Below are 26,755 nucleotides of genomic sequence, written 5' to 3' on the forward strand. Positions count from 1 at the left end.
TCCACAGGAGGGCCACAAAAATTACCAAGGGGCTGGAACACCTCTTCTACGAAGTCAGGCTGAGAGAGTTGGCATTTGTTCAGCCTAGAGAAGGCCCCAGGGAGACCTAGTATCAGGGGGCTTACAAGAAATCTGAGGAGGGACTATTTACTGTAGCAGTAGGACAAGGAGTGATGGTTTTAAACCAGAGAAAGGAAGATTCAGATTGGACATTAGAAAGAGGTTCTTTACTATGAGGGTGGTAGAACAGCTGAACCAGTTGCCCAGGGACGTGTGTGGAGGCCCCATCCCTGGAGATATTCAAGGTTGGGCTTCATGGGGCTCTGAGCAATCTGATCTAGTTGGGGATATGGACATGCTGAAACATACAAGAGGGATGTGGACATGCTGGAACGTGTCCAGAGAAGGGCCACCAGGATAATCAGAGGGCTGGAGCACCTCTCCTGTGAGGACAGACTGAAAGAGTTGGGGCTGTTCAGTCTGGAGAAGAGAAGGCTCCGAGGTGACCTTGTTGTGACCTTCCAGTATCTGAAAGGGGCCTACAAGAAAGCTGGGGAGGGACTTTTTAGGCTATCAGGTAGTGACAGGACTAGGGGGAATGGAATAAAGCTGGAAGTGGGGAGATTCAGGCTGGACATGAGGAAGAAGTTCTTTCCCATGAGAGTGGTGAGAGCCTGGAATGGGTTGTCCAGGGAGGTGGTTGAGGCTCCATCCCTGGAGATGTTTAAGGCCAGGCTGGATGAGGCTCTGGCCAGCCTGATCTAGTGTGAGGTGTCCCTGCCCATGGCAGGGGGGTTGGAACTAGATGATCCTTGTGGTCCCTTCCAACCCTGACTGATTCTATGATTCTATGTCCCTGCTTACTGCAGGGTGGATTGGACTAGATGACATCTAGAAGTCTTTTCCAACCCAGTGCATTCTATAATTCTATGGTTCTGTATTGCTATATGTGGATGAGAAGACTGTAGCAGTTTAAAGGATCAGTATCATTATCAGTATCACAAGCAATTGAACAGATAAATTGCAAAAGGAAAAAGCTAGCCGTAGGCACTGCAGTTGCATTTCTCATCTGTGCTGAATTTGATCTCTCTTATGCTGTAAAATATAATTAAAGGATCATACTGCTACTTCCTGTTATTGTGGGCAACATATTATAAGGAAGCTAAAATTACAGATTTTCAGAAGAGAAGCCTGAGATTACATTTTGGCAAGAAATTGTAATTTCTCCAAAAATGCAAATGTTGTGATCATGGCAAAACCCCCAAACCACCAAATCCTGTTGCTTTCAAAGTCAAACCAATGCAACTTTGAGCATGCATTCAATATAAAGCAAATAGTATATAAATAGCCAAAAAAAATTTGAGAATGCAATAGTGGCATAACTGAGATGGGTGGGGAAACGTTTCTGCAGAACCATACTCCTGACTATGGACTCACTGCTTGTCCCTTTCTCTTCCATTTCCAATTTTTAGTGCTTAGAATGTCATGAAGCTCTATCAGAGAAGACAAGCTGTATGTGTAAACACACAGGTGCTAGCAGGAAGCACAGAGTTTTTCTAATTTTTACAATGTAATCCTAGCTATGATGAAGTCTCACATCTTGTCAACTGGAGAAGCTGAAAGCAGGTCAGTAACCTCTGACAGAGCAGACCTGTAAGGTACAGAAAGCAGCCCAGAACTCCAGTCCCTTGAATGCTGTTGTCTGATGCATTAAAACCACCCTGCACGTGCTCCTCTTCCACAGTTGTAATCTGGGATATTGTAGAGTGCTAACACCCCACACAGAAGAAAGATTCATCAACAAGTGACACTTTCACTCCAGACTGAAGAAATATAAAAAGGCTATTGTAAAAAGCAATCCTGCTGACACCATCAAGGCACATCATCGTACATGACTTATTTATTAGCTACCAAACATGCTCTAAACATTTTATTGATGATGACAGCATGCTTCTAGTTGAGCATTTATATGGTAAAAGCTTAAGAAATGCTTACATTAGCATCTATGAAAGATGTAGAAAGTATAGTCCCACTGTGATAAAATCATCTAATTTGCTGTTTTCTTTGCTTCTCCTTCTTTTACACTAACTTTAGATAACTGGAAAATATAACAGGCCCTGTCTGATTTGCAAAAGTGCACCACAGATGAGATGTGAACGCTGTGAAGAACAGGAATCCCCTCACACCAGGTCCTTGGTGTGGGTCCTCACTCTTGAGGGAAACAACATCCTTCACAGAAAATTGCATGGAGGGTCAAAGGATGCCAAGGGAGACAAGGGGCTGGATGGCTGGCTGTTGGAAAGAGACAAACGCCAATGGGAGAAGAGAGAGCACATAGTCTTACCACCCATATCAGGCCACAGTGTTCTTTACCAAATCAAACAAGGCTTTCAAGTCCATCATCTTCTGGAGGAGATTCCCTCTCCACAGAACTATTCAGGCTTTCCAGGTTAGGCACCATTTCTGACTGGTATGAACCCCTATGTAGAGGGCTAAAGATACATACATGACAAAGTTGAGGATATATACGAGGGTTTTTTGGGTTGTGGGTGGTTTTTTTTTGTTGTTGTTAGGAACTATAGATTTTGCTGAAAATAACAAGAAGGCTGGGTAAAAAATAAAAGATCATGATATCTGTATACTTGTAAAGCCTGAAATGGAAAGAAGAGTACTGGGGCCAGACAATATAAAAAAAAAAACAACCTTCATTAAAATTGTTCAACATAATATGAAGAACTATAATGCTTTAATCATGTTCTTATGATGATGTCTCATTACAAGACAGAGTTAAAGTAATTTGGATTTCTCTTCATGGGGTAATTTAACATATTAAATTAAAGCTGGAGACAAACTGAATAGTGAGTGTTCTGCAGTGCTTATTTGGGAGATATTTATATCCATGTCTTGGGATCTTTTTTCCCCTACTTAAAGCATACTCTTAACCATCTTTGTCTGAAAATGCATTTGCTGTCACATTATTTCTTAAAATACTTGCATTAAAATAAGGTTATACCTTAAAATAACTTCAGAATATACACACCTAATGTATGGAGAAACATATTCAAACCTTTTTCACATGCCTCTCCATGACACCAAAGAGCATGAGTTTTTAGCCACACTTCCATACCTAGCTTCATGATTCTCCAGTAAAGCAATAAAAGAATTTGTTTACTCATTCTATTTATCAGTTGTAGGAAAACCTACTATTGTGATAAAACCCATAAATGTTCTCCCTTTGAAAGGTCAGTTGTTTGTAACTTTTCCTGTTATCAACCCTATCTGTCACTCTGGTAGGCAGACACTATATTTCCTAAACGAAAGGTCAACCCCTTCTCAATGTTCTAAACCAGTCCATTATTTGCTCTTAGCCTCATCTAGTTGCTTAATTTCCATTTTTATTGCTTCATTCTTTTGTAATTTTTTTGCTTAAGCACAAATTCTCATTCTGTGGAAGTACCTGGCATGTATTATATTCCACCACCAACTTTCACTCATTGTGTTATCTAAAACCACATAAGGAACAAAGAGTCAGTGAAGAGGTCATTACAATAAGCAAATTCAGAGCCAGAATGTGGACTTAAAGTCTGAATGGTTTGGACCAGATCCATGGAAAAGTATGAAAATACCTATTACTTAATGCCTAGTTTGGCTTTCCTGGAAACCAGAGTCATGAGAACAAAGGTAATAATGCTCTACTATTTACAATTTTATTCAATTTCCTTGTTCTTCCTTAACAGATTATGCCTTCAACAACATCATTTCCACTAAAAATTGAAGGGAATAAGTACTGTGCAAACATTTTTGAAAGATTTGTCAACTGTTAAACTTGTAAAAGTTATAAAAAACTATGGGTAGATAAAAACAATCTCACAGCACCTATACCTATTATACAGTCATAGTTCATTATCCTCAGTCATAAACGAGGAACTTCATATTACACTAAAAGAACGTAAAATTTACCAAAAAGATCCCCATACAAACAATCCCTCAAATAAAGGACTAATATTGTCATTACTGTATTGACACTTCCTATTATCCTTCTAAACTCCACCAAAGAAGTCCCACATGGAGGAAAGACAGCCCTGTGAAATAACACTAGGTTAAAGAAAGTTTGCCTCAATATTTATATATTAGTGTAATAAAATAAATGTAGCTGGAACACATTTGTAGTACAACAGACCGTTCCTGCATTGATCCTCCTCAATGCAACAACCTATTATTACTGGGTCTTTGCAAATGCTGAAACACATACAGTTAGTTACATTTTTGCATCTATTTCTGAGTTAAGTAATATCAAATAATATTCCATACTAATATAGAAGTGCCCATTTATCATTAAAATGTCGTTAAAATATCTGTCAAGCTGTGTCTAATCTAGTAACAATCTGAAATAATACCAAGCTGCATCTAATCTAAAAATAAACTAATAATAATGAAAGTCCTTGAGCTTCATGTTTTGTCAGGCTGAATGTAGTGTTTTAACTATGTGTTAAACATGCATAACTGGCACTACAGAAAGTAAATATCTACATTGTGAATCTATTAAGTACGACGTAAGGAAAAGTGGCATTTAGGGACCTGCTCATTAATACATCACTATAACACTGATTGACTATGTCTTTAAATATAAGTTGGATATTTTTAGTTAAACAACTTCCATTAAATAAGAAATTACTACAGTCAGAGGTACACAGGGAAACTATAAATATCGATCAGAAAATATATAGCCATTAAAAAAAACCATATATGCATGGAGTATTAAAAATGGATAGCAAGTAAAACAGTTAATGTGTAGCTTTTTAATATATATATATATGATCGGATGCATTTTACTGATCTACACATATATATGAAATTGTATATATGTACTTAAAATAAAGACATGTGTGTTTCTCAAAATTCAAGATTCTAGATAGTCATGACTTTAGACATTAGTAGAAATTACATGCATTTCTCTGCTAGACAAGTCTACATACACATAATCATATGTAGCATTGCTATTCATAATACACATAGCAGGGAAGCAAGCATACTTTTGCACTCTGCTTATAGAAGCTCTGGACTTGTCAAAGCAGGTTTATAAGACTTGAATGCTTCTCCCTACACAGAAACAGTTTGTGGCTGCTTCCCACTAAGCTACTGCATCCTGAATCAACAGTGCAGTAAAGATAAATGTGCACAAATTCTGCCACTAAGACTAGATTAAAACCATAGAAACAAGAAGTCCCCTTTTGTTCTTGGAATTGCCGAGTGCCATTCAGAGGACTGCCTTGCTGTCGTAAACATGCCCAACACACGTCAGCACTAATAAGATTCAAACAAAAACATGGAGAACCACAGCTAACCTACAGCAGCTCAAGTCAACAAAAGATCTTTCTTGACTAAGCAGTACAAAATCTGACAAAAATTGTGTTTTGTTAAGAATATGTGCGTCAGCGGCTAGATGCTCAGTAAGTATGATGGTGAGTAAAAATAGTGCTTTTAGTGCAGTTATGCTGGCTTTACACCATTCAAAAATATGGCTTACCATCTATCTTCCTCTTTTGTTACACCTCCTCTTCATGGCTCTTCACCAAAATTAAATAAATGATATCTTATCATCCACCTTGTAATCCCTCCCCCAGATTTTCTCTCTTCTTCAAAGTAAATCTTATCTTTCCAGGTTTTTTTATCATTTTTTTGAGTATAAATACATCTAGAGAACAATGGTGATTTTATGAATTTTCTATAAAAAGAAAAAGGGACTTACTTTTCAATTGTCTTTTCCTTTCCATTGCAAAAAGACAAAAAGAAAAGAATAAACATCAAAAATAATTAGCCACAAATATTTCATCCAGGGTCTTGTGGTGGGCTAAGTTCTCATTGTTTAGATATCTAAAAATTATTTCCAATTTATACCACAATTTTGATCACTACCTCACAAATTCAACATATTAACAGGATATTTCCTGTTCTCTATTTTGCTCACGGTTCATAATTTTTTCAACTTTTAATACGCATCTGTCTATGATGTACTAAAAAACCCCAACCCAACACTGCATCTATAAACACTAAAACAGTTACAGTTGTGAAGGTGCATCATATAGTTGCATAACTAAACAAGAAAGGATTGCTCCAGGAAGAATACAAGTGCCCTCAACCACCTCCACCCCTATACAAGTTGAGAAAGAAATGCACCTCTCAAGAGCTGGAACTGTAGTTGCCAAAAGAAAATTCTTTCTTATTTTCAGATGTCCAGAAATACTGTTATATTGACTGTTAAACACATTTCAGCACAGGCATCCTGTTGGACAAGTGTACAGAACTCCTAATTAAGAGGTTTCATTTTTGCCACAAAAGGAGCTAGATTGTAATGGCGTCTTTTGTCCTTTACTTAATGAAGGGTGATAAATTGTTTAAATAATTAGTAACACCACTGGAAAAGAATGCAAATAATTAGCATAGCTTGACACCCAGAGCATCACCAGTTGCTGTTGTTAACATCGACAATGTGTCAATTTAAAAAGAAAACCACAAAGAAGAGTGTCACTTAAAGCAGTTTTGCTTTTCTCTTTTAAAGATACAATTAACCACTCATTTTTTTTACAAATCTGCTATGCTCTTGGTTACTGCATGCTCATTCTTTCAGGAGGTTTTTATTAAGAGTTGGGTAGCCTACCTATCAAACCCCAAGTATTTTAAAAACCTACAGTAGCAATATAGCAAGCAACAACCTGTGTTTTTCAGGTGAGGGATTTCTGATCCACTTGAATGCTGAATTTGCCAATGGCATATGCTCGTTATCTATGAGTTAACAAAGACCATCTGCAAGCTCATACCCAAGATTTATGTTAGCAACATGACTAGTGACTCAAGAGGTTGTATCATCATTTATGAAGAAGACCTAAACGTGTAAATGAACCTGAAATTCTTGCCTCTCAGTGACCAAATGCTGACGTGAACAGGTATCATTCCCTTACCTCTGAGAGATAAATGTCAGCCTACAGAACTGAAAATATCATTCTTGAAGTTTGATATGTAAAGCAGCACAAATTTTTGAAATGGAAGAGGTAATAAGGAAAGACAGAGTTTTCAGTTTATCTTCTTATAAATAGAGAAGAGACACTGGATCTGAATGGAAACCACTGATCCTACTGTTCCTGGGCTCAGAATATAAATATGTCACAACTGCTGACATAACTGGCATGACTGATGTTGTCACTGGCGTTAGCAAAGTGAAATAGGCTGCCTCATGACAAAGGAGACAGAAACCAGATTTCGTGTAGGTCAATAATTATTTGCATGAAGTACTTGTAATTATTATAAACAATACCTTTATAAGGAAAGAGTTATCTGACCCAGGCCTACATTAACCATTATTTGCTCTTCAAGGTGGCTGACAGAAAGTACTTTGGCCAAGTTAGCTAAATTGTTTAACCTCCAATGTCAATGTTGCTTGCCTAAGATACCCATCTAGAGCTTGCTTAGGAATCTTGGCACAGAAAATATGAAGTCAAAGATCTCAGGAGAAGATACATGCCATTTAAGGTCTGTTTTTCACAACTTGCCATATATAAGTAATCCAACAGTACAAAATGTTTAATATTTATTGACATACCCTTATCCAGTATTTAATTCAGAAGGTACTTCATGTTATGTAGTGCAATTCCTACTTGTATAAAGGTGATCAACAATACAATTATTCAATCACCGTTAGCTCACCAAATAGTAGCACCTGGTAAGGATATAAACCCATTGGATTACTGAAGAGTACTGTAAATCCTGGCACCTTCTATTCAGGTTTATAGTCCATGCTCCATTTTATCAACAGCTAAACTCTTGAATATTAAAATAGCCAAACAAAGAATGAGGGGAAAAAAGGTGCAAAAATAACAACTTCTTAGTAAATGAAAACATCTTTAAGAGATGAAAGGAAGCTGTGAGCTGCAGGTAAAGAAGTGTCTTTGTGTTTAAATAATCACAAAATATGATTTGCGTGTTTGCACACGTATAGAGGCAAAAAACCCACAGAGCAGGTGTAGGCAGGTTTCACCTGCACTCACATGAAGTTATGACAGATGGTGTGCAGCCACATACTATTCTTCTGAAGCTGTTTAAAATAATCCACACAAGTAGTTAAATCTCTTAATTCAGTTTCTTTTTCTGCCTCCAAACTTCTGAGTGAGAAGGCTGACAGATACTTTGCCCTTTACACTTGTTTTCTTGATTGTAGTCCATCTTTAAAAGGAATCTCACACCCCCTTGCCCCCAAGTCATGCACAGGCACAGGCAGACTGTCTGGAGGGAGTTGGTGGAGGAAAGAATCTCTCTACAGTTGTACCTAAATCCTCATGAGAAGAATGCATGCCCAGGTGATGGGAGGCCACTCACCACGGCCTCAGTGTTCACAGGAGCTCTGCTTCCACCAGCAGCCCAGGAGAGCTGCCAGAGCATGCTGTGACCTGGCCATCTACTGCCACCCCACCCAGAGTGTCCTGAGCAGAGCCAGGGGGCTGCTGGAGACACCTGGCAGGAGATATGCCAGGAGATCACCTAATGCCACAGGAATGCCACAGGGAGATCAGAAACAATTTTGGTTTTGTTTCCAGGACTGCACTGCCTGTGAGCCTGGGTGAGAGGCAGAGCAGGAAGAGCAGAACCAGCATTCGCTTTCCCTGGCTGGACAGGCAGTTGGCAGCCCTGAAGCCAACAAAGATAAATGTATCTCCTGTTAGCAGCGACATGAAGGGCTTCTCACAATGAAAGCAACCAAATGAAAAATAATCCAGAGCAGAGCGTAAGCAAATAACTCCTGACATCTCAGTCAGTGCCTGTGTCTGTGCAGTCAGCACTAAACCCTGCCAGTTACCACAAATAAAGCTGTAGGTAGATAAGAAAATTTACCTAAACACTAGTATATACTGCATATTCTTTATAACAGCTATAGAGTACAGCTAAGGAATTTTCCCTTAAGCAAAACCTGACACCTTTTCAATGGTGATGAGCAAATGCACGTCTAGATCTGTACATGTATCTCATCCAATTAGACATCACACAGCTAGCTTTTCCAATCCCTACCCAAATGAGGAATTCAGCATGCAACCAAAGGGCCCTTTCTGTCCCAACCACATGGTGCCTGGCTAGAAAGGACGATAGGTAGCACTAACCTTTAGCTTATCATAGCGGTCACTTAAAGCTGCCACCTGATGGTCACGGTGTCGCCCAACCAGTTTACACAAGGCACAGATTAACTGGTCATCGGTCACACAGTACATGTTAACTTTCTCATCCTCGTGCTCCAAACACATTAATCCTCTGATGTGAGAGTCCGGGATGGGTTCAATGAGACGGTGTCCAGTGAACGGCTTCTTGTTGGGGTGAGTGGCTTTCAGGCACTCCTCGCAGTAGGACACTTCGCAGGTAACGCAGGTTTTCACTGCCTCCTGGGCAGGGTCCTGGTCGCAGAACTGGCAGAGAACCTTCTCACAGGACGACATGCTGTTGCTATCAAACGCCCGCTCCCGGCGGGTTTCACTGGGGGAATTAGGCCCGCTGACTGAGGCTTTCTGAAACCTGTCGATGATGTTCTGCAGGGTGACGTTGCGCTTGAGTCCGTCTAGACCGCGCTGACTGAGGGTGATGACATAGCGGCAGGTTGGGCACTGGAAGGCGGTGATAGACTCCACCGGCTCGTTGGTGGCGCAGTGGGAGACCAGGATGCGGTGCGCGCAATTGAAGCAGAGGCTGTGAGCGCAAGGCAGCAGCAGCGGGTCTTCAAACAGCTCCAGACAGATAGGGCAGGTCAGTTCCGACTCCAGTGTTTCCATCTTCAGGCAAAGCTTTCCTGTGGCGTCAGCGAAATCCAGGGAAGCTGATCAGCTATCTGGAAACATACGTAAGATTCGATTAGGCGAGAGAGAACATGAGGGGTCAGCTGTGGGGGGTTGTCAACTTTAACCATTGCTCCAGGGGCTATCAACCTACCATTCCAGGCTGGAGAGCAGTCTAAAGTTTTGACCTGCACATGCACACATCAAGGTATTTAGAACTCGTCTGCTTTATTATCTAACCCCTCTTCTCTGTTCACTTTAAAATGCAAAATAAAAGCTTCTTCTTCATTTGCTTCTCTTTCCCTTTCACTCTCATGCAGTTGGGGGAAACAGCAGATGTTTCTGTGCATTATTAAAACCCAAAATGCTGACCTTCATATAGACTATTAGAGCAAATTTAGATTTCTTCTGCAGATGCTGCTTTTGGCTTTAGTCATCTAGTAATAAAACATTTTTAAAGAAACTTCACCTCTGTATAGCATTGTGCAAGGATTAGTCCAGAGTACTGTAACTGACAACCTTGCAATTGTTACTACAATTAACAGATTCATTTTATCAGATTGAAATTTTCATTTGCTATTATACCAATACCACAGCATTTGAAGTACATGTCTGTGTTTACCGGCATAATTAGATATCTGATTATACACAGGAAATAAAGTTTTAGGAAAGCATGTGATTTTTTGCATGTGTATTTTAAGAACATATGCAGACGTATTTATATGCACCTGTACTTTTGTCTGTATGTATCTTAACACATATGCCTCCAAATATATGAAGTACATGTTTGCAGCAATGCAAATATAGCTGAGGATCACACAGTGTTGTAACTGAAATGTCTAAAGGAAGGTGGATAAAGGAAATCATGAACAATAGTTTAGACCTAATTTCTGATGATCCTAACCTCTAGTACAGAAAGAACCTCTAGAGAATAAGTTCATACAACACAGTAAGATAGTGAAATGTGTGACTTCACTAGGAGGAGTTTGTGTGTGTGTGCATCCACTTCTGTGTCAGTACTCTCTATTGCTAAAACTTAGGAACTACTGCTTGCTTTAGTGGCCTTACTAATCACCAGAAGTGGATTAAGAATCAACGACTTTTAAATGGGAGGCATGGGATTTTCTTGAGAAGGCAGCGGTACAGCCCCATCAAAGAAAAACGGAAACTTTGTTTTGCTTCCTTTCCTGTGGTCAGCGTTACAGAGAGCGGTTTTGAAAGAGTTGCCCTATGCAGCTTTCCCTGCCTAAGCTCCTATCAAGGGCCTGTCACTGCCTCAAGTAGACAGGTCAGTGAAGCAGAAGCAAAAGCTATGCTTCACACTCACAGAGCTGTACCTTTTCACAGTACAATCTATTTAAGCTTTGTTGCTCATAACTGAGGACAGCTTCAGATGGCACAGCTGCATCGTCTTTACACTGTAAAGTCATTGTTTGGTTGTGTGAACGCTTGCCTCCTTCCTTGACCAGGGAAAAGGAGGGATGGACAAGAATCTCCCACAAACAAATCTTAGTTCATTAAGGGTGAGGAGAGCTCAGGGCTCATTAGCAGCCTTGGGAACCAAGCTTGCTTAAATCTTCTATACTTCATGACAATTAGTGTGGGGGGTGCAGTGGCAATGAGAGGAATGCTACCAATAACCCCCATATGAACAGCAAAAAGGAAAGTTCAACAAACAGAAGCAAGGTTCAGGCTGCCCATCGGTCTTTAGTTGTCTTTACTCTGTGGGAAGAGCAGCAAGGCATCTGTTCCAGAGGTATGCTTAGAAATTAGGATACTTTGTCTCTTTGCACTAATGTGTCCTTTTAGTCTGCCAAGAAATCTGAGCATTTAAAAAACTCACTGACCCCATCACAAAATTTGCTCTGTTATATCTTCTGTGATGCTGATTTTACTTGAAATAAAGTTCAGTTTGCCAAAGACTAATTAATTTATAACTATCCATCAGTTGCTATAATCGCATGGTACATCTGGTCAAAATTAAAGCTCTGGCAACTTGATATAAGCAGGAAGACAACTCCCTTATTCTCTCCTCAGCCATAGCCACATAGCATAGAAGAGATGAATGCCTTTTCTGCAAATGAAGACCAGTTTGTCTTTCCTCCTCTTCACTCTCAGTATCATAGAAGTCCCAGAAGGTCAAAAACTCATTCACATTGTTTGAATCTCTTCCACACCACAACTGTGTACCTCATCATCTACTTATCCTGCAGGCTGAATGCTGTGTTGGAAGCAGGAGAAGGGGATTTGGGGTTGGCAAGAGACAACATTTTTAGAAGGCAAACTAATAATTGTTCATATAATGGCAGTCCAGTAAAAACCTACTAATCTTTTATTAGGACCATGTCAGGAATATGGGGCTTTCTTCCATGCTATCCTTTCTGTACACAATCCCTCCTGCCCCTTCCTGTGCCAAACAGTTTCATTCATTCCATTTCCTTCTTAAAGCACTTTTGTTGTTTTTTTTTTTAATAACCAAAGGGTTTTTATGTTACACATATAAAACAGGTAAAAACAAATGGACAAAAGAAACAGAAAAACATTTACACCATTGCCTCATGGAAAGATGTTTGAAACACCATCATAGCTCTACACAAATACCAACATCACATTGATAACTAATTCTGATCTATCTGACCTGAACGAGCAGCATCTCATCCTTGACTAATGCTATTCACTATGAGCAAGGGTGCCAAAATTTGATCTCTAGACTGTAAACATCTTGGAATAAGAGCCTATCTTCCAAGGCAACCAAAGCCAAGCCTACTGACAGAGACCAAAAAAATGGCATTTCCTTGTTTGCTTTCACAGTTGCCAATAAGTCAAAACATACTGCATCTGGGACTGAATAATGGATCATTTAAGAGTCACTGAAGAGAGGCTACATCTTCTGGGCAATCCAGAAACTACTATTTAATCATCTACAATTCTGCATTTGCTTTTATCTTGATGCCTGAAGTACAGAGTGTGCTGGTGATCCAGCTATGGAACCTTTCAAATTCACCAGCCCTTGCCTTAAGGTTTAATATCCAGTAATTATTTTTTTTTCCTTGAGAGCACTAGAGAGTCCATAGCTTCAGTAAAGATTAGCCAGAAGATTAGCCAGAAACTCAGTACACCAATACACATGGTTATCTATGCACATGAATGTATTCTTATCAAACATGGCCCATAAACAGAAAGCCATATAAACAACCTCCAGAAACAGAAAGGAAAGAAATAATTTAAAGAACATAATTTCATATTTGCAAAAAATGCTGAATTACTAGCAGAAAATTCTACTGTTGTGAAAGTGTCATTGAAATGAGAAGCATTCTTCTTCTAGCCACCAGAGGTAGTTACAAGAATGGCTATCAAAACAGAAGTGATTGTCAGAAAACAAGTCTTATTTAAAAAGCAAAAATATACTTAATTAACTTTGGATTTGTGACATCTCCTTAGCACATAACAACTAGTTTTGCATCATGTGGTAAGCAATACAGTAAACAAAATCCTGATAATGTAGTTTGAAGCAAGACTTCTATTAACCCTAGTGAATTCCACTAGGATCTTTGTACCTCTTGTTTTAAGCATGGCATTTTGCAGATGGCATTAATGTCTTCAGTTGCCCAGAAGGATAAAACTTTGCAGAAGTAAAGAGACATAAGAGAAATTAAAATTAAAGCTGAACTACATTAAAAATTTATCTCAAGCTATTTCATAACTGGATGCAATTCTATGCTGCAAAAATGCTGAATTATACCATCTATTTATTTTATACTTGAAGAATTACAGATCAGAGGTAGTAGCAAAGTCCAGTAGATTGTTGCCACTGATCTTAATGAGTCCCTAGTAACCACAGCCCAGAAACACATTTCCTGAGGAGGATGTAGAACAAGTGATAGAACAAGAGGAAACGGCCTTAGGTTGCAGCAGGAGAGGTTAAGTTTGGACACTAGAAACAATTTCTTCCCTGAAAGACTTGTTAAGCCCTGGAACAGGCTGCCCAGGGCAACAGTGGAGTCCCCATCCCTGGAGAAATTGAAAAGCTGTGTAAATGTGGTGCTGAGTGACAAGGTTTCATGAAAACTTGGCAGTCCTGGGTTAATAGCTGGACTCGGTGATCTTGGAGGTCTTTTCCAGCCTTAATGATTCTTTGACTCTATCTGATTTGGTGTCTCTGACATCAGTCCAAGGCTAACTCAAGAATGATTTTTCACTGCTGGGAGTGCCCATGTTATGAATGATCCCTATGTTTTAATTACAGAAAGAAGCACATAGAAGCAGCAGGATAAAAATATCAGAAGTGTTGGTGGGGCAAGAATTCCATGAACCAGAACTGTAAGTGTTTCCTCACAGGAAGCAATGACCTTCTATGATCTAGGAAATCGCCTACCCTGAGAAAGTTATTGCTAACCATACGTTCCTACACAGAGCTGTTCTCACAGCTGACACAGTTCTTACGCAGGCTAACACTCTTTCTCCATCCAAATGACACTCAGAGAATTGCAAATAATGTCCAAAACAATTAGTCTCCTAACCTCCTTAGGAAAATTACAAGCATCCAGCTGTAATACCATGAGCAGGAGAAGAGTGTGAGGAGTCTTCCTCCTGAGGAGGAAGAAGCAGCAGAGGATGATGAACCGACCTTAATCCCCATTCCCTATCCCCCTGTGCTACTTGGGAGAAGAAAGTAGAGAAATCTGGGAGTAAAGTTGAGGCCAGAAAGGAGAGGTGAGGAAAAGGGGTTCTAAGATTTAATTTTTATTTCTTATCATCCTGTTCTGATGTGATTGGTAATAATTGAACTAATTTTCCCAAGCTGAGCATTTTGCCTGTGACAGTAATTGGTGAGTGATCTCTCCCTGCCTATATCTCAACTCATGAACTGTTCATTATATTTTCTCTCCTTTGTCCAGCTGATGGGGGGAGTGATAGACTGGCTTTGGTGGGCACCTGGCATTTATCCAGTGTCAGCCTACCACAAATAATAAAAAACAAAACCAAAACAAAAACAACACTTAAAAATTAATGTGTCAAAAATTGCAGTATACCAAGGTCACATTTTGTCGATAAAATACTACAGAATTCTCCCCATGCAGAATATTTCCCTAGCTGTTAGAATAAAAGTTTTAGTATGCCACATGTTGCCTCCTGCTCTTTTCTATCCCAGCTGCTCCTGCAATTCTCAGGGAAGATGAGAAGAGAATCTATGGAGTGAAAATAACAGTGGAAGAGGACGTCTTACGAAGCTCCGCTTTTCACTTTAGAAAAGAATGAAGTTCATTGCATGAACTAAAGCTGCTTCAACTAATTCTTTAATCATAGTGAACTCAGTGACATTGAAGGACTAAACAGAGCTACAGACCATTCTGGAAATTTTAAGCATCTGGGCAAAAGAGCTGGACTTGTGCCATATTCCAAAATGCCTTGACGGCAGAAAAGGCAGAACTGTTGTGTTTTGATGAATTATGGCCAAAATACATCCAAGCACGTTCAAATAGCATTTTTCCTAATAACATTTTGTAACATTTTGTTGTGTTAAGACTACTACCAAATGCCTATTACAGTAAGACTATTTCAGTCCTGGTCCTCCAAACTTACATACAGGAATCTTCATAAATGGACACAAGACTACCAGGCTAAATTAAAGATCAAACACTTGAACATTAAGCATTTTTGTAGAAAACATTTGCCAACTTTTTCAGTTAGAAAATAAAATGTATTTAAACTGCCATTCATGAATATGAAACAAAAGTTTGTATGAATTATGAACATGTAAGTATGAAATGTGATAAAATGTATTATGCATGTATGTATGTATGCATATGTGCATATTTTTATGTATGTATCCTAGGTTTATAGTACAAGAGAAATTACAGTCGATACACACGCTATTCCTGAATAAATTATGGAGTGCTCAAGCAAGCTACCATCACAGTACACAGCTGTAGTTTTCGAAGTGGCAGTATTTTTCTGTTAAGTGCCCCATAAAAAGAAAATTGTTCTTTTTGCCATTTTGTATCCTTTACTAGGATATACACAAAATTGCCGTGGGAGCAACTGTTTCTTCCAACAGGAGAATTAATTGTTTCACATCACATCCAATAAACATTTCAAATATAATTAAAGCAATGAAGTGCTTCACAGCCCAGGCTGTCTCAAGTCCATTACAGCTTTCACCTTCTGCAGCACAGACACTGTAGTCTACAAGTATTTGTGTTAATAGTAATTGACAGCAGCAGAGTTAGTGAGATGTTTAAGTATTTGTGCAAATAGTACAAAGTGAGCTAATAATCAAAACTCAGAATATTTTCTTTAGAAACACTGAATGAAAACTTCTGTAATGCTAAATAAAGCAAGAGTCACACACCCCAAAGCATGCAATTGTTTCCCCACTGTTTCTTAATCAAAGCAGTGTGAATTAATAAATATTCAAAGCATAGTTCCCTTTAAACTGGTCCTGATATATGAAACCACTTAGCATAAAAGATGTTGACTAGTTCATCCTATTCACACATTTTCACTGACAGAAGAATGATTAGCTGCCTTTTCTAGAAGTTACATGTAGCATCTCCATGATGTTGAGAAAGCTGCTTGCAACCTTTAAAAGTCTGCAACAAAAGCACATCTGCTGTACTATTTATAGTGATATAAAGCCTACACAACATTCCTCTCTGGGTGAAATGTGCTAGCAGGACAATACATTTCCAAAAAGCTGAATCTTGCATGTTGTTCAGTGAGACAAGTACATCTCACAGAGATAAGGTCTTTGACACATCTCATACTCTTTCTCATGGAGCTAAAACAATTGAGCCTCAAAAGCTAACAGGTGAGAAAAAAAAAAAAAAGATCATGTCCTCTAAATCCCAAAGCAATCAATAAATAGCTGATATGATAGTATCTATAGTAATATATTAGATACAGTATTACAAGTGGCATAAGCACACATTTTGAATGCTTTTTGACCTTTATTTTTTATAAGCTTTGAAACTCTCATTGCTTTAGATACAAGATTTAATATTTGCTCAAAATGCTTCAGGGGAAGAAAAGCAAAGGATTGTTTAATCTTTAGCACTTGTGAATCAGCATAGGTCTATTGGCATCAGAAGTGACCTCCTAACAAATTTATGGCTGAACAAAAACTGGAGCAACCCCAAAACCTAGCCAAAAGGGATGAACTGCTATATCACATACAGAATTTTCCCCCCCTCTTATTTCAAGCTAAATTCTTTCTAGATTATGGATGCTGCCTAAAAGAATTTTACCCAAAGAGTAAATACATTTTCACAGGGCTTTTGTTACAAAGCAGAGCTGGAAATCTCTCACATTTCCCCAGCTGAAAATTTCACTCATGTAATGCCTTAAGTGACATGGTATGGCCTGATCATTAGCAGAGCAACAGAAATCGCCAGAAATAGTTCAGCATATTACTTCTAGTCATATGTGTTCACACACAGAGATGTGTAATTTAGTGCAGATTGGAAACTCTGGAGCCCTTGAGCTACTGCAAGTTTTCAGAGAAGATCTTAGGGTGGCTTAAAGAAATGACTACATTCTCTTCCACCAAGTTGTTCTACAAATATGTTTCCTGCAGCTAAGTAATGGTGATTTTAACTACTACTTAAATTCATAGTCATAACCACCACCTAGATAATGGCACCAGAAGTTCTCAAGGAAGAGGTCTGATTTCTTATCAAAGAGAGTATTTAAAATAGCTGCAAGAAATGTTCCAGGAACTGCAACAGAAGTGAAGGTGTGACTTCACCTGCCACACAAGACTCAGAATTTAAAACTACCTGCAAGATGCACTTTTGATGAACTGCACCTCCTTGTACTTATAAGCCTATGGCTATTGCTTTACAAGGCACACAACGTTAGCCTCTCTCTGTTCTGATCTCTGCTCCTCACATGTGGTTATTAAAAAAGTCAATAAAAGGTTTTTGATTTCTTTTTTTAATTAACAAATTCTCACAGTTATAGGCTGTATATTTGCAAAAACTACAAAGAGATTCTCGTGATTGCAAAAAACTAAACCCTGTACAACACTGAGGAGTTCCTACTGATTTATGCCTGCTGCATGCTCAGTAAACTGAGCTCTGTAAAATCAATGGTGTATTTAAACATCAAGACTGTAATCAGATAAGTACAAGGGAAAACTAGCTTTGAACTGTGGGAAGGTGGAGGATAAGGAACAAATTGTATCTGTACCCTGTAGGTAATCTATTTTAGACCTCTGACACAAATTTGTGTCACCGGTGCAGGGAAACACCTGGTTTGGGCTTCCTGGGCCCAGGAATAATAAAATGGCAACTGGCAGGTGCTGCTTCTGTATTTGGGGAGCAGAACCCTTACAATGGCCCTCACCAGCCCCCAAAGCCTGCTCCCAGAGGAGTGGGGACATTTCCCACCCTACTGGTGCCACCAGGGCCACCATGAATATGCTTCTGCCACCTCACCTTGGGTTACTATGTTCCTGTTCTCTGTTAGGAGAATAATTTTAGGTGCATTCTTTGGCACCACAGACCAGAACAGAAACCTGCAAACACCTAGTAGAAAATCACTAATACAACAAACATGAGAAACCAGTTCATCTTTCTTGCTGCACAGTGGTCCCTAAATATAGAGGTTGGCATTCATCTCAACTGGTCTCAATAGAAAGAAATAAACATCTCTAAAGCCATCTCATATTTAGATTAACTTTAAGGATTAATGATGTGTGCTTTCTAGATTGCTTATTTCATTCCAGGTATGAAAGGAACTTAAGAACATAAGAAATTAAGACTACATCAGCTAACAAGTAACTATTTCCAGTGGTTTAGGGCTTTAATAAAAGAACATGAAGACTCTTAAGAGCTCAGCAATTACTTGTTTAGTCACATTTACTTCCAATAATTCTCCCAATAGGCCTTATGTATATAATTCTCTGTATTTAAAGATCCAAAAGGATACACAGAAAACTGTTGCAGGAGAACAATCCTAAACCGTTTCACTTCCAGCTGACACTACTGAGCTGGGATTTTTCTGAGTTCAGGTTCTTGTCCCTGTTGCATATGACAGGTGCACAGACAGTTCCTGAGAACCAGATGCAATGGGGTCTTGCTTTTTCTGAAGACTAGCCTGCTTGTCATGACAAACCTAACTTCAACTTCTGTATTTTATTCACAGGTTTTTGACAAAATAGTAGCTTGCCTTCCTATACTGCAGATCATGAACGACATGCAAGACCTTTGTCCTTCCAACTGTTCATCCCTGTCCTTTCTGCCACTTCACTGGAGCTCTCTGGTAGGCTTCAAACGGCTAAGTTTCCCACACACACACAACACCAAGGAGTATAGTAACTATTTTACTGATCCTCTCCTCGGGTTACTTGGTGTTACCAAATGGCAGCATTAGCCCAAATAACTCAAAATGATTAGTGAAAAGTAAAACAGTGAATGAGTAGAAACTGACTCTGGCACAATAGGACACAAAATGAAAACAAACAACCAAAAACAAACAACCCAAACAACCAAAAACAAACCCAAACCCAAACCAACAAACACAAAACCCAGACTTGTATGTAGTGGTTCACAAGTGCTGATTCTTCTGCCTGTAGGACACTAAAGGGTTTGGCATTCCGCTCGCTCACAATGAGATGTGAAGTCTTAGTCTTTATTACTTGCTAATAAAGCTAAATCCTAAGAAGGTGGAAGGTTTCCACTCAACCGCTTTGAGGACTTTCTAAGTCACGTCAGCTTGTGCTTTATGCAAGCAGCCAGAAATGCTTTATTGTTTACCAGAGGCACACCCACATATATTTCATTTCTTGAGAGATACTTAACAGAAACATACCACAATAAACCCTAGTGACCTCAAATATTTTCTTCTATGCATTTACATCCTTTAAAGCCTTTTTAAAGGCCAATTCAAATCATTATTGACAGCCACAATATCTTGCCTCACAGGTTTTTTAGTAACTGCATTGTGGCAAACTTTATTGCTTCAAGCAAAGAAATTAAGAGCAGCAAAGGACTACTCTGTATCAGCAACATAATTTTCATCTTAGGAACTGAAGTGGTAGATAGTATGATGACCCCATCTGATGACCAGAGAGATGCTCTGGGAGCTGAAGTAAATTAAGAAACCATGGAATATCAGTTTCTACTCCAGACAGTGAAGTTATAAGAAAAAATGATCCAATTTACCTGTGCTTTACTTGACATCAACCAGAAAGCTGAACAACAGCAGAAGTACTAAATTTAAGCTCACTCTGTTGAGTGAAAATGTTGCCTTTTTGAGCTGTCACTATACATCTTTGTTACTTAGAGCTCCTGTTCCCTCTAGCTTTGAGATGTAGATGTCATTTGGTTTGTATAGCTCTTCTGTGCTCAAGATCATCCTGATCCTGGGAAAGGCCTTGCTGAATAGCTTTTTTTAGTGCCTGGCTATGGCTGTGTTCCTTCAAACACACACACACACGAATACACACGTGCACACAAAAAGGATTCACTTGTTGGTTGGGCTACTTACTACTTTGATTGGACTACTTACTAGTTTACTAGATATCTTCAAATTAATTGTCCTGCAGATATTCTTCTGAAGATCCCAAAAAGAAGAGGAAAAACACAACTAAAATGAGCAATTGCTTCTGAGTATCAGTACCCTAGATACGCCTCTCAAGCAAAAGGTTTTCAATGTCACTGACAAAATAACTTAGTATCTTTTACAATATCATGAAAAGAGAAAAACAATAGCTTAATTACATGCATTTGAGATGTTCCTCATCAACAACATACAAAGTCTTACAGTTTATCTCAAAAAAATAAAATAAATCGTACACTTCCTGTCAGCCTGCAAGCCCGTTACTGTAACAGAGGAGCACTGGTGAAAGGATTATTGGTTTACATCTGCACAACCTCCAGCCTCAAGCTTCGGTTTCCAGGATCTTGTTAAACATCTACTTTAAAACTTGACTGAACCTCAGATTATCTTGTTCTCAGACAATTATTCAGCTTGAAATATTGCACTGGAGAGATAATATTAGAAATTCTGCACCCATGGAGTATACATGCCTCTGATGCTCCTAAATACATGGCACATTGTGTGGACTTTCATGGATACAAAACTTGCATATAAGATAACCATGGTGACCAGACCATCACTCTGAGCATACCAGTCCCAAAAATTACACCCTTTGAAAAAACATGTCTCTCAGACATCTTACTTAGATGCATTATCACTTCAGGTTATGTAGCTTCATCAGCTACAAAGAAATAAGTGGGATTCCAAAGACTTTTCACAAGGAGTGGAGCAGGCTTTAGGGAATAAACATATTTTTTCAATCTTCTCATGTAAACATGTATCTCAGCCTTCATCTGTTATTTCTAAAACAAAATTAGAACGTTCCAGATGTTCTTAACAATAAGAAGATGCTAATGCCCCCTTTATCTCTCTTACTAGTTTTACCCCAACTAACAAGAAAACAATGAGCCCTTGTTTGAAAATACACAATGAAAAATATACTGTGCTCAAAAAGTTCCATTTTCTCATGAGTTTCCAGTACTGGAAAGATAATTCACTGCAGCAACAGACCAAACCTCGACTCCTCCCATACGACTGCTAAACACATTATAAAATACTTCCTAAATCACTTGCAATGCCAAGCCTACACAAACACATCAACTCCAGTTCCCAAGAAGCCATCCAGCTGCATACCCACCTCTGGATTCTGCCCTAAACCTTCTGGCTGCAACATTGCTGCGGACACAGAGATTGTGCTGATCCTCTCAGAAAAGCACCAGCAGCCCAACAGGGACCACCAGCAGCCACTACAGTCTCAGTAATCCTATGGCAGCACTGACTGTCTGCAACTGTGAGACAAGTCGCAGCTGAATCACAACAGGAAAATCTCCCCTACAATTGCAGGAAAACTTGCTCCACCTAACCGCCTCCGCCAGGATTCGTGGTCCCAAAGCCAGCCCTTCACAATGTGCCCACAGCAAAATGCCTTTCCCTTCCAAGGGTCAGCCTCAGTGAGGTGAGAAAGCAAGAAGAAATGGTTCTTCTTGCAGAGCATCCCAAGATGGCTGCAGTAGGACAGAGATTCTTTGAAGCCCAGGCAAGCTCAGCCCTGGAGTAATTAACCCAGTACAGAGTAAGGGCTGGCAGTGCCCAGCTCCACAACAGGAGGCTGACCCAGAGTGGCCAAACCTGGCACACACAAAATGAATGTTTCTGAAGTCTGCAACTATTAACAACAGTCTTGCTGCAAATAACCGCTTCACTCATTGCTGTTTTTCCCAAACACACAAAAGTGTAATAACACAAAGTGCAGTAGGAGTCTGCCAAAAGTGGGAACTATCTGAAACAGCCTAGCATGGGCCAGAAAGTCTTTTCTTCCTACAAACACCATGAAGACTTCACTTGATGAAATTCAACAGTTGAAACACAAGATGAGAATGATTGCCTAATTATTTTATTTTTTTAACTGAACTTGTGTGTAAGCAGCAAATAAATAGCAACAGAAAGCTACAAATGCTTCAGCAAAGTACCCAGAAGGAATCCTCACTGAAGTCACACCAGACATTTGGTCTCCAACAAAGGTGTTAAGAATTCATGCAAAGTGGAAACAGCAGGAAAGAATTACTTCCTTGTGTTCTGTTTTTCATGTTGCAATGCCCTCTTTCATGCAATAGCAACACAACAAAGTGAAACAAAACATACCTCAGACATTTGAGCATAAGGTTGCAAATCCAACACCCTCTTTGGTCTTTCTTCAATAGACAAGCCTGCACTTTGTTCTCAGTGAAACAATAAACAACTGTTTTGATTACTTAATTTCCAATTCATTTTATTTCCTTGAAACAATAGACCAGAGTCCCCAAAAATGCACTCTTCTCATAAGGTTTTTAAAGGCTTCTGCTGGCAATGTCTGCTAGCATGTGTATGGAATGACAGCTTGTAACAGGCAAACTGAGCATGCAGAAATCAAGACAGATGTGCCGAGGGATTACGATTATGGGGAACTCTTTTCCATGATATTAAATGTCCATGGATAATCTGTAGTCAAGTCAAGTTATAAGCAGCCCAGCAGGGGCATAGAACTCCTACCTGGAAGGATTTTAGATTCCTCAGCTCATATCCTGTCCTTGATCTTTCATTAAACAGCATCATGCAGTTTCTTTGCACTGTCACTCCAGCCGTGATGGCTCACACTCGTTCAGATGCTTTTGAGACCAAACAGTCCAAAGACCAATATTATTAGCAAGTGCTGTCCTGCTCTCTGTTTGTCTGCATTACAGTTAACCTAACTTTTTCAGGCCCTTTGTTTACAGACACAGCCTGAAAGAGAGTTTCACTAAAAAAAAGATGGGGGGGATTATATGAAATCTTCTCCTTAATCACAAAAGTGATATGAAACATTTCCAATCATCTTAATTCTACTGATACACCTGATTTGATTTTTGCTTCTGCGCTTCTTCATTGTGAGTGAAACACTGCATGTGGTTTATTAGATAACACTGGAAGAAGCTTTCAAAAGTTATCTGACTGTGTCTATATGAAGATGTTCAAGGCCAGGCTGGATGAGGCATTGAGCAATTTGTTCTAGGGGAGGGTGTCCCTGCCCATGGGAGGGGGTTTGGAACTAGATGATCTTTAAGGTCCCTTCTAACCCAAACTATTCCATGAATCTATGCACACATACATGTGTGCGTGTAAACAGTTAAGAGTTCAAACCCATAAGAAAGAACCTGATAGCTGGTGACAGCAATTTCTTAAACTATGTCCAAACAATTTGCTAGATTTCCACTTGCAATGTTCCTAGATTAATCAGGTTCTGAAGAAATTCAGTGTAAGACTCTGAGCTAATGTATTACTGGAGAGGTAAGTTAACATACCTAAGTTTAACATATCTTAAGGCTCAGATACATAGCAAATATTCATCTATTGACCCACTATAAAATTATTATTTCATCTTGTCTGGATTCTAAACTATGTCTTTCTGATGACAGAATCTCTAGAATGTATCTGTTTGCTGTGTAGTATTGTGTTTCGTCAGAATTCAGAGTCAGATCTGCGTGGCCAGTGTGATACTGTTGCTCAAGGGAGTGCCAGACAGCATGCACATTGCTGTGATGTAGAGTAACTCTGGTTACAGTGCTCCTTGCAGTCGAGAAACAGTGTCTTAGGAGATGGAGCAGATAAACGACAGGATAGAAACAAGCAGGTACCCAGTTAGGTACAAGAAATCCTCTTTCCACAGTACATTCAAAGTCCTAGAAAAAGATAATACCAGGACTGTCTGGGAGAAGCAACTTATATGGAGCACAAAACCATATCCTGCTGTACTACTGGAATTCACTGACTCACAAAATACGATTTTTGTTGGATTCAGTTGTCTTGTTAATAAGTCAGGCATCTTGGTAAAAATAGTTGCACTTGAAATTTGGTCCAGGTGTTGTTGATTTTTTTCTTTTTTTTTAAATGGTAGAAAGTACAACTTTTATTTGTTGGTTTGGAAATCCTAAAATGCATTTTTTCAAACTGCTTATTTTTGTAGTTTCATCATCTGAGCACAAAAGAAAATTCTCTATGCCACTCATTCCATGTACAGAACAAAAACACAATCTTTGTTGTAAAGCTTATTACTTGTGGAATTTTATTTTATCTTGTTTTGATGGAAAGGGGACATACATTTTTAGATTGATAGGTGCTGCTGCTGCTGCCAGGCACATGCTCTGAACAATCAGTCCACTGTCCACAGAAAGCAGATGCCGTAGTGTAGCATAATGAGATCATAGTGAAACTGTAAAATTAACATTTGGAACAAATACACTAATATGCCTGAGTCTGCAGCTTTCTCATGGGCAAGTACACTCACATACATTACTACTTCTATACAGCTAATTGTAGGAAGTAAAGATTAAGAAAAATAACAGTGGATTGATTAAAACCAGTATCTCTCCATTCTTTTCTTCTCTCGCTGTATGGTCTGTCAGCACAGTGGGGTTGATCCAAAATACATTTGCAACTTTCTATTTTGCTGAATGGGGCCAGAGTCAGAGTAAGCTTACTGCTGTTCTTAACAGCATATCAGAGATGTAGAGCTCTCCTGCTCTGGACAAATGACTTCACTATGCTACTGTCCTGCACCCACCCCAAGTAAAAGTAGAGAAAGTATAGGAGCTTCAAACTTTTAGTCAATGTCTACACCTTGTTCTTCTCTTTACACATCAAGGACACAGAAGGAAGAAAAAGGCAGTCTGGGTTTTTGTGAAAACTAAGAAATGTCATGTCAGCAAAGCATCTCATGTGATACAATATTAACAGCTTCTTAATTTGAAACTGTTACATATGAATGTTGAGTACCAATTCTCCTTCAGATGGTTGTTTAATATTAATTGCTCTTCGAGCTATAAAATCCCTGTTGTAGCATTGATGGACGTTTTAAGACAATGATGGGTGACTGTGTGGAGGTATGCTGTTTTCCCTTCTAATGCTTCATCTGCATTTCACAGTGCCATTTAAATATCATATGAATTTGGTGGACTAAGTCATACTATAAATGTTGCAGCATGAATGCTCTCTGCAGAAAGGTGTAATTTCTACAGCAGTATGTAAGTCTGAAACACTTTGTAATTTGCAACATGTAGTATTTGATTCATATTACAGCAATAGATTATGAATTGCACCATCAAATATCAGTTTTTTCTTACTCAGACAAAATAGTATCTTTATAAATGCCAAGATAAGCCATGAACAGAAAATTCCCTTGTTTACAATTTACAGGAACTACTTGTAATCTTGGTGGGTATATGAGGCAGGGAGAGTGAAAAGTAAAGCCTACTTCCATCGCAATTCACTGCTAATGATGCATTTTGGGCTTTGGGTAGAGAAATATGAGATTAATTACATTGTTCCAAATTGTTAGGTTAATGATACAGCACTAAATTCTAACCTGTTCCTTTGAAGGACATTGAGAGAATGATCAGGGCAGGAAAACATTAGGAGGACTAAATTATTAAAATAAGATTGAAGAAGATCAGTGCACAAGTGCATGCTTAAAACAGACAAAAAACACCCCAGTCAAACCCACAGGAACCTGTTTTTTTAAGTATCTTCTCCTGCCACATAGCCTAAAGGATTGTTTACCTGTTCAAACTCATCACACGGGAATGGTTTTATACTGAAAAGATAAGAAAATTGTTTTCTTTTGCTTCGTGGTGAACTGCTTTTTAGCAGTATGATGCCAAAACAAACATAATATGAAACTTACTAAACATGAAGCCTGGAGTTTCTGAAGAAGTCTTTTGAAATCAAAGTCTCTGCTACAGTATTTGGGGAAAAGTATTAATCCTAAGTGGTGCAGAGGACAATGAGTTCTCAAATCTAGGAAGCCTCAAAACTTTGGGAGGTTTAAAGATCAGTCTTTGTTTGGCTATATCTAAATACCACAGCATGGGCAGGAGGGTTTGGCTTGTTTTGTTTTGTTTCAGCCTAATAAGCAGATTAGTCTCTTCGGTGGAGGTGTTTTACAGAAAGGATGTATGGTTTTGCTTTACCTCTACATGATCTGATTCAGAAATTTGGAATGTGTCACATTAACAAACTTGAGAAACGCTTCCCAAATCTTTTGTGTTTTCATACAGTGCCACAAAGAACTGCATCAGAGAACCAATTTAAATTTGTATTCTTAAGCACTGAAACATAATCCTTAGTCTCACAGGAATATTATGTGGTACTCATGGGCAGCATTCAAACTCTACATTTTCACTAATCACAAGCGCATGTTAGCCTCATATACAGCTCTTGCTTTTGCTGAAGACAAGAGTGATGCTTCAATGCTAAAAATCAAAAGATGAGTTTTCCCAAAGAGCTTTATGAAGGCTGGCTTGCAGCTCAATAAGAAACAATTAGTATTTCTACGCCCAAGTGTCCTAGTAAGTACCTAGTTATGTTTATTCTTTGCTTTTAGGCCAACATCC

General features: G+C 39.0%; 1 protein-coding gene across 1 annotated transcript in view; it reads right to left on the reverse strand.

The window, feature by feature from the left end:
• The window catches only part of MID1 (midline 1), a 102,985-nt gene extending 93,179 nt beyond the window's left edge, over positions 1–9,806 (reverse strand). Inside the window, exon 1 of the mRNA XM_054382074.1 lies at positions 9,147–9,806. Coding sequence (XP_054238049.1) covers positions 9,147–9,806 — 660 coding nt within the window. The remainder of the gene's footprint in view (positions 1–9,146) is intronic.
• Between the last annotated feature and the right edge of the window lie 16,949 nt (positions 9,807–26,755).

The sequence above is a fragment of the Indicator indicator genome, chromosome 1 (assembly GCF_027791375.1).
Source record: "Indicator indicator isolate 239-I01 chromosome 1, UM_Iind_1.1, whole genome shotgun sequence".
In the NCBI taxonomy this organism is placed as follows: Eukaryota; Metazoa; Chordata; class Aves; order Piciformes; family Indicatoridae; genus Indicator; species Indicator indicator.